This window comes from Blennius ocellaris (genome assembly GCF_963422515.1).
Source record: "Blennius ocellaris genome assembly, chromosome: 4".
Classification (NCBI taxonomy): domain Eukaryota; kingdom Metazoa; phylum Chordata; class Actinopteri; order Blenniiformes; family Blenniidae; genus Blennius; species Blennius ocellaris.
Window position 1 is genome coordinate 1,002,560 of NC_137653.1, and position 9,132 is coordinate 1,011,691.

Here is a 9,132-nt window from a genome sequence, read left to right on the forward strand (position 1 = left end):
GTTGCCCCCCCCCCTTGTGACGCTGGCTCCCCCTGGTGTTTCCTCTGCTAACTGCAGCCTCGCTCCTCACTAACGCGTGGCGGCGTGAACGCCGGGGCTCCGGGCTGCGGTTGGCAGACGGGGCGTCGACGTGCCGGGCGGCGCCCCACCCCCCAACCCCCAACCCCCAACCCCCACCCCCACCCCTCAGCGCGGGCTCGCCGACTCGTCTGCATCGCCTTCCTGCTTGACCTTTGACCCTCCTGCTCCCACTCCCGCCTCGCTCCTTTGGGCTTTACGTGTGGCGTCCATGTTTGTCTGCAGCGCCGCTTCCGTTGGCATTTTTTTTTCACTTGTTAATTGATTTGAAGCATTTCAAATCACAAAAACACAAAGACACATCGTTTTTCCACGGCAAATTATTTCCCAGCATCATTGGTGAATTTTGACCTCATTTTGATCCGATTTTACACATTATGCCAGTAAATTATTTACATTTTTTTGGCCAATTTTGACTTCCAAGATATTTATATGCGGCTTCTAACTGAGATTTATATTAAACGTAGTTCCCAAAAATGTATTTACACGCACTTGTTCAATTTGTTACTACGATTCTACTGAACGTATTGATTGATTGACGTCTAATAGTGAGGCTGAGCAGCGTCTGGGGTTTGACTGACCGCTGCTGTTTCTCCACAGGGGGTCTGGTGGCCCAGTCCTACAAGCAGCACGACATCGGGGGGATGGACTGACCCCAGGGGGGGGTGGACTGACCCCATGACCCCAGGGGGGGGTGGGGTGTACTGACCCCGTCAGAGACACTGAGCAGCTTCCTCTCTTCAGCACCCAGCGGGTCACGGAAACGACTCGCTCCTGCCCGTATAGACGGAGAATTCATCTTGTATAGAACCACCCTGACTGAGTGTGTGTGTGTGTGTGTGTGTGTGCGCGCGTGCGTCTTTTCTTGTTTTTATACGTATTAAAACATTTGTAAATAAATGAACTGTGGCGGTGGTCATCTGAATCTTTTTTCTTTCTTTTTTTTTTTTTAATTTTCAGAGTATCACAATGCATATATACATACATACATTAGAAAATGATATTTGTTGCTGTACATCGCGAATGTAGAACAATCATAACATTGATGCATTTGAATACAAGATCTCAATGCTTTTTTTTTTTTAAACAAAAACAGGGATGTATAAAAATAAAATACAAAAATACAAAGTTCTACATTTTTCAGGGTTTGTCCATCTTCTTGTGATGTTTTTCTTTGCTGCTGTTACCATTAATCTAAATAAATATTTATTCAGGTTTCCAAGGATGTAAACATCTCTTCCCAGGAAGAAAGTTTTAAAATGGTTAGGCAGCTTTGTGTTAAATATTTCTTCCATTATCTTATGTAAATCACCCCAGAATTTATTCAGCTCCGAACACCCCCAAAACATGTGGCAATGGTTTGCTTCTTGATCCAGGTCATCTGAATCTTTAAAGCTCCACTACTGGACTGATTACACACCAAGTATTAGACTAAAACAGAGAAAAAAAAATATTAATTTAAGGTCCAATATTCTGTTGGGGTTTCTTTTGTTGTTGTTAAAGTCCGTCCACTGAGGACAATCTGATGTTTCGCACCCTGTTTACACAACAACGTTTCACGTGACAACAACTAATCCGTTATAAAAGAAAAGAAAAAAAGAAAAAGTATTTTTCCACTGCAGAAGCAGAAACCGCGGTGTAAGTTAGTCTTCCGGACCATGCGGGGGCGCTGTTTCTTGATTTTGTAATGAAACCACAGACGTGTGCAGAGAACAAAACGCTGTAAAGGTGAAGAAACTGCAGAGAACAGGACGTCCTGGTGGACTGATGATCATCGGACGCTATCAGGGTGAGTCTCGACCATTAAACTACTGACATGGAGGATAAAACTAGAATTCTGACCGTGACTCGTACCACCGCCGGCCGCCATGTTTGTTTACAAGGGGTGGGAGAGGGGGGAGGGAGGAGGAAAGCTGCGCAGGCGGAGTAACGGGCTCTGTAGCCTCCGGTTAGCATAGCATCTATGAACTGCGCCGCCTGTGACGTGCCTACAGCGCCGCCATCTTGGATAGGTCTCCCGTTGGAGCGAAACGGAAGGTTCCCAGGCGAGAAAATCCACTCCTGTTCGCACAAGCGGGAGACCTCCCCAAGATGGCGGCGCTTTAGGCACCTCGCATCAACAGACGCTGATAGGCTGTGCAGTATCTAGTATTTATATCTGTGAACTGCGCCTCCGTCAGTGGTTAACAGAGTAAAGTGGTGTCGGGACCAGCTGGAGCACTTTATAAAATATTAATGAAATCTATTGACCACTTAATGACGTCATACATAAAGATTTTAAAGAATTGTCTCACGTTCACTGGTCTTCAGTTTAGAAAGTTTAAACTTTAACCAGTTTCACTTATTTATTTAATATTACTAACAAAGCAAATCATATATAACAAATATACACAGATTTAACAATGTTATCTGTTGGCAGGATGTTGATTGTGGTTCATTATACAATTTGGGAAAATCATGACAGGAAAAGCAAATTATTATATAATTATTTATTTAATTAAAGATGGAGGGTGGGAAAAAATAAGCAGAATAAACAGTCTAGTAGACCAAACAGTCTAGTAGACCACACCAAACAGTCTAGTAGACCAAACAGTCTAGTAGACCATACCAAACAGTCTAGTAGACCAAACAGTCTAGTAGACCAAACAGTCTAGTAGGTCACACCAAACAGTCTAGTAGACCACACCAAACAGTCTAGTAGACCAAACAGTCCAGTAGGTCACACCAAACAGTCTAGTAGACCACACCAAGCAGTCTAGTAGACCATACCAAACAGTCTAGTAGGTCACACCAAACAGTCTAGTAGACCATACCAAACAGTCTAGTAGGTCACACCAAACAGTCTAGTAGACCATACCAAACAGTCTAGTAGGTCACACCAAACAGTCTAGTAGGTCACACCAAACAGTCTAGTAGACCAAACAGTCTAGTAGACCACACCAAACAGTCTAGTAGGCCACACCAAACAGTCCAGTAGGTCACACCAAACAGTCTAGTAGACCAAACAGTCCAGTAGGTCACACCAAACAGTCTAGTAGACCAAACAGTCTAGTAGACCACACCAAACAGTCTAGTAGACCAAACAGTCTAGTAGGTCACTCCAAGCTAGGCACCTTCACTCCTTCTCTCCTCTCTCTCTTCTCTTTCCTCTCTCTCCAGGCGGCCTTCTGTGCTTTCTTCTCTTCCTTCTTCATCTTGGCCTTCTCCCGGTCAGTCTTGGAGGCCAGATCCGTCAGCTTGATGACCTGGTCGATGAGAACCTGGATGTCCAGTTTGGTCCTCCTCTGGTCCTCCATCCATCCTTCCTCCTTGGCCGTCCAGGCGTCCTCTGCCTGTCTGGACCTTTCCTGCAGCTCCTGGTTCTGCTGGACCTGCTCCTCCTTCAGCCTCCTCTCGCTCTGCAGTTGTTGCTCCAGAGCTTCAAGCTTCCTCGCCCAGTCGGCCTCCATGACCTTCATCCTGGTCTCCACCTGATGGAGCTCTGCCGCACATTCCAGGTTCCTCTGCACGAGCGCCACCTTGTGGTCCCCGGAGTTGCTGGTGGCTTCGTCTCTCTCCTTTGTGAGGAGCGTCAGTGTTTCCCGGTGCTCCTCCTTCAGAGCTGAGATCTTTGAAGCCACCTTCTCCTCTCGACGGGCCCAGAGCTGCTCCCACTCCTTGAGGGAGTCCTTCCCCTGTTGCCTGGTGGTGGTGAGTTCCCTGGTGAGATGGTCCACTGTCCTCTCATGGTTTGATCGGAGAGTGTCTCCAGCTGCGTCCCTCTCCTGCACAGTGGCCTCTGCTTCCTCCTTCTCAGCCCTGGTGGTCTCCAGGACAGAGGTCAGCTTCTCCACCTCCTCGCCCTTCTGGCTCAGTTCTGTGTGGAGGACGAGGAACTGCTCCTGGAGGTTGTTGAAGGTGATGCGAGCCGCTTCAGCCTCATCCTGGTGAGACTGGAGTCTGTCTCTCAGGTCCTGGACCTCCTCCTGCATCCCTCTGAGGAGTTGGCTCTTCTCGTGGACCTGCTCCTGGGTCTCTCTGAGGACTCGGTCCCTGTCCTTGACCTCCTCCTGGGTCTCTCTGAGAACTTGGTCTCTGTCCTTGACCTCCTCCTGGGTCTCTCTGAGAACTTGGTCTCTGTCCTTGACCTCCTTCTGGGTCTCTCTGAGGAGTCGGTCCCTGTCCTTGACCTCCTCCCATATTATCGGTAGTGTTTCGGTGGCGGTAGTGTTTCACTGCCACACTCGTGTCCTGGACTCGGACTGACTCGCTGGTAACTTCACGGCGTTTGCCTTTCATTGCTGGTCCACCTGCTTGTTGCTTCGACCCTGAAGACATTTTCCTCCTTGTGTTTGTTGAAACGAAGTACGAATACCTGTAAAATAAAAACAAAACACTGTCACAAAATGCAAACAATTGTCAGAACTGGCACTCACACAAACAAATGAAAACCACCCAGCGTTACAAAATACTCACCCTGTGGCTTCTATATCAGCAGTCGCTATGTCTTTGTTGTCGCAATATGCAATTGTGACAATATATCGACAGATAATAGAATAACTGTGGAGATATTTTTGTGTAGAACTATCCCAAAACGAAAAAAGCTGCTCACATGCGCAGAGTTCCAAGTGGATGTGACACTCTGGTTGCAGTTGATCAGTTCAGAGGCAAATGCTCCTTTGATCATCAGGTTAGTTTTGATCTGTAATGTTAGAAGGTTAGACACTATGATGTCATAACCTTTGATCTTAGCCAACATATGCAAATTAGGCCACGCCCCCAGTCAAATTTGAGAAAGTAGCTCCGCCCCCTTTTTCAGTGTGTTTACAAAGAAGTCAAGAAGTCCCCCCCCGGTCCCGTCCCAGAGATTCCCCGGGTCCCGTCCCGGTTCCAAGAAGTTCCTCCCGGTTCCCGTCCCGGTTCCAAGAAGTTCCCCCCGGGTCCCGTCCCGGTTCCAGAAGCCCCCCCGGGTCCCGTCCCGGTTCCAAGAAGTCCCCCCCGGGTCCCGCCCCGGTTCCAAGAAGTTCTCCCCCCGGGTCCCGTCCCGGTTCCAAGAAGTTCCCCCCGGGTCCCGTCCAGGTTCCAAGAAGCCCCCCAGAGATTCCCCGGGTCCCGTCCCGGTTCCAAGAAGCCCCCAGAGATTCCCCGGGTCCCGTCACCGTTCCAGCTCCCCTTTCCCTGTTTGCGCAATAAAACTGAAATTTACACCCAATTCTCTGCTTTGAGGTCTGCTTTTGGGTTCCAGCTCCACGCGCCGGCTCCCAGCCATGACAGAATCCTCTCGCCAAAGGATGAACCCAGCGGACCTCAAGCACCACGCTCCAAGCCCCAGATGCCCCGGTCCCAGTCTCCTCCAGCCCCCCCGGATGCTCTCGGGGCTCTACGCCGAGCAACCGGACAAGCCGGGTAGGTCGCCAGGTGGCGACCGTTGAGGGGGGGGTACTGTTAGGAATCACACACCTCGCTCCAGCACCGGATCCTCTCTGGCACTCCTGCAGGCAATCACCTGATTGATTGCCTCGCATTCTTAAGCCCTGCACTGAGGTGGGTCCGGTGCGAGAGGATTGTCTATTTTCCAGTCCGTGCTGCCTAGTCCTCCTGTTGGCTGCTGCCACAGGTGAGTCGGTGTTGTCCTCCCCGGGGAGTGAGTGCCCTCCCCGGGGTGGTCCCCGTTCCTGTTTCCAGACGCCAGAGATTCCCCGGGTCCCGTCCCGGTTCCAAGAAGCCCCCCCCAGAGATTCCCCGGGTCCCGTCCCGGTTCCAAGAAGCCCCCCCAGAGATTCCCCGGGTCCCGTCCCGGTTCCAAGAAGCCCCCCCAGAGATTCCCCGGGTCCCGTCCCGGTTCCAAGAAGTTCCCCTCGGGTCCCATCCCGGTTCCAGAAGCCCCCCTGGGTCCCGTCCCGGTTCCAAGACATCCCCCCCGGGTCCCGTCCCAGTTCCAAGAAGTTCCCCCCCGGGTCCCATCCCGGTTCCCAGAAGCCGCCCCGGGTCCCGTCCCGGTTCCAAGAAGTTCCCCCCGGGTCCCATCCCAGAGATTCCCTGGGTCCCGTCCCGGTTCCAAGAAGCCCCCCCCGGGTCCCGTTCCGGTTCCAAGAAGTCCCCCCCGGGTCCCGTCCTGGTTCCAAGAACTTCCCCCCGGGTCCCGTCCCGGTTCCAAGAAGTTCCCCCCCGGGTCCCATCCCGGTTCCCAGAAGCCGCCCCGGGTCCCGTCCCGGTTCCAAGAAGTTCCCCCCGGGTCCCGTCCCAGAGATTCCCCGGGTCCCGTCCCGGTTCCCAGAAGCCCCCCCCGGGTCCCGTTCCGGTTCCAAGAAGTCCCCCCCGGGTCCCGTCCTGGTTCCAAGAACTTCCCCCTGGGTCCCGTCCCGGTTCCAAGAAGTTCCCCCCCGGGTCCCATCCCGGTTCCCAGAAGCCGCCCCGGGTCCCGTCCCGGTTCCAAGAAGTTCCCCCCGGGTCCCGTCCCAGAGATTCCCCGGGTCCCGTCCCGGTTCCCAGAAGCCCCCCCCGGGTCCCGTCCCGGTTCCCAGAAGCCCCCCCCGGGTCCCATCCCGGTTCCAAGTTCCCCCCCGGTGAAAAAAAACAAATATAGCAGAATAATAATAATAAGAAACATTCGAAATACAATATAGAATTTCGCCAGTAGGTAGTGGTGAGGGTCACTGAGGGTCATAAGAGTGCCTGGATGAGTGCGGGGCCTCCAAAGGCCAAACAGCGCCCCCTGGTGTCCAAAGTTTACCTCTGACTGCTTCCAAACCCACACAGTCTGAAAGAGGACAAAAATTCCTACAAAAGTATGGTATTTTTATCCACATACTCCCCCGATAAGTATGGATTCACACCAGTTGTTTCAAAAATCTTGGAAATCATCTTCGATCTCTCTCACTCTAACGTCAGAGTGTCCGCGCCTGGTGCAGCTGTGAAATTCTCCACTGTGATTGGTCAGTGCATCACTCCATATATGGGCAGCTTCCTGTAGCTTCAGATTCATCACTGCTGTGTGATTGACAGCCTGGCTAGGAGGGACATTACAGTGCTGCTCTATGGGCTGACCTGCTGGCTTATGCAGCAGTTTGTTAAAGGCCAGGTTCCTTTTGTAATCTGTACACAACTGACAAAGGACCGCAAATTCATGTCGGTGGAAGTTTTTGAAAAACCTTAATTGTTCCATAAGTGTAGTGTCATTCACACTAGAATTGAAGTAAGACCATATTCGGGATCGGGGCAACCTGAGGAGTACCCCACAGACATTTTCAGGCAGCTTGGCTAGCTTGCAGCTTAGCATGCCTGTTACCATGCGAGCAAACATTGTCTGATTGAGCCGAAATTTGGTAGGTGGCCTAATGAGCGCACTGCGGTCAAGAATCACTAGCTAATTAGCTGGTTTTGACGCCGTTTTTTCGAAATAAAATTCATAAATTTTTTAAACTTTTTTTTTAACTTAAAAACTGATAATTAACCGGTCTAGAGGACTGTGCCCACCCCGACGGGCAGTCTTTTGCGAGGTCCCATCCAATGCTGCTTGCAGCTTTAATTTTTTTTCTTTTTTGTACTAATCCTAACCCTAACCCTTTTTTTTCTTCTTTTTTGTACTAAACCTAACCCTGTGTTTTTGATGCTGCTATGTGTAGCCCAACTAGCCTCCCACGCGCCGCCCCCTGAGATAGCTACAGATAGCTACAGAGAAAGGATCCAAAACACCACCACCACCAGGACCACCACGACAACCACGACCACCAGGACCACCAGGACCACCAGGACCACCAGGACCACCAGGACCACCAGGACCACCAGGACCACCAGGACCACCACCACCACCACCACCACCACCACCACCAGGACCACCAGGACCACCAGGACCACCAGGACCACCAGGACCACCACGACCACCAGGACCACCAGGACCACCAGGACCACCAGGACCACCACCACCACCACCACCACCACCAGCCTCCTTCTCACTGCGAGTGGTCTCTATGTCATCACGGAGAGCCTTCTTCTCATCACAGAGGTTCTTCTTCTCATCACAGAGGTTCTGATTCTGCACAAATGAGGCCATGACTCAAATCCAAAATGTAGTTTGTAAACACTAGCTTGTTCACTTGTTCTCGAGTTGAAGTTGTGTGCTTCTGAAGTTGTCGGCATCTATTTATACTGTAGTGACATCAAAGACACATATGACGTCAGAAGGCTTTCAAGTTCTCAAGATGTGATCTTATCAGGCCACATGAAAGGATGTCATGACGCTTTCATCTTCTCATGTTGTGAGATTAGCCAATTAAACGCGTTTGATGTCCACGGAGTCGAGGAACAATGACGGTGTTAATGTTCACAAAGCTCCGCAAGCTGAGGAACCATAAATACTGTAACTCACTTATGTGTTTGTTTGCAGAAACATTTGTCGCGTTAGAAGTAAATATCGCCACTTTCACAAAGTCAATGATGGGATTTGTCCCGCAGCTAACTCACATTGCGTTCTCCACAACCTCCCCACCTGACGGGAAGTGTGCTTCGCTACTTCTATGATGTCCTCCATTCGATTGATCGTCTTAATTCTGGAAGCATAACATCAAAAATGTAATCGATGAGTCTCAGGTCCCCCTTCTTGATTTCCGTGACCTCCTCCATCTCTTTCAGCATCTCGAAGATCTGTTGCAATACAGATGAATAAAAATAAACAAATTGAGCTTATGTTACATAAAAAATCTCAAACTTGATTGATGAGTCATAGGAGTGTTCTGCATGCAGACATGCGACACTCAATTCCTTTACGGTCTCTGGATCCGTGGTCAGCACAGATGCTGTGTGCATTGTCGGGTGTGCATATGAATGCTCCATGCCCACGCATTCGCTGCTACGATGACGTGACATTCTGATTGAACACTGCATCTGAAAAAATATTTAAATCAGAATCATTAGTATTTGTTTAAATGTACTGATCTCTCATTGATGAATGCAAACTGACAAGCATCCAAGTGATTCATTGCAGTATGTTATATATAAGATATTCCATCTCCCTCATAACCATTAAACTTTCTCTAATTTGGATGCACCGATAATAACACAGAAATCCCAGTCAGG

At 50.2% G+C, this 9,132-nt stretch overlaps 2 protein-coding genes across 3 annotated transcripts in view; both read left to right on the forward strand.

Moving 5' to 3' along the window:
- rbbp5 (retinoblastoma binding protein 5) overlaps nucleotides 1–941 on the forward strand; it is a 12,798-nt gene extending 11,857 nt beyond the window's left edge. For both annotated transcript variants that reach the window (XM_080494989.1, XM_080494990.1), the window contains exon 14: nucleotides 679–941. In XM_080494989.1, the coding sequence (XP_080351115.1) occupies nucleotides 679–731 (53 nt within the window). In that variant the 3' untranslated portion in view covers nucleotides 732–941. The remainder of the gene's footprint in view (nucleotides 1–678) is intronic.
- dennd6a (DENN/MADD domain containing 6A) overlaps nucleotides 1–9,132 on the forward strand; it is a 342,604-nt gene that overhangs the window by 222,308 nt on the left and 111,164 nt on the right. The gene's annotated exons all lie outside the window — the stretch shown is intronic.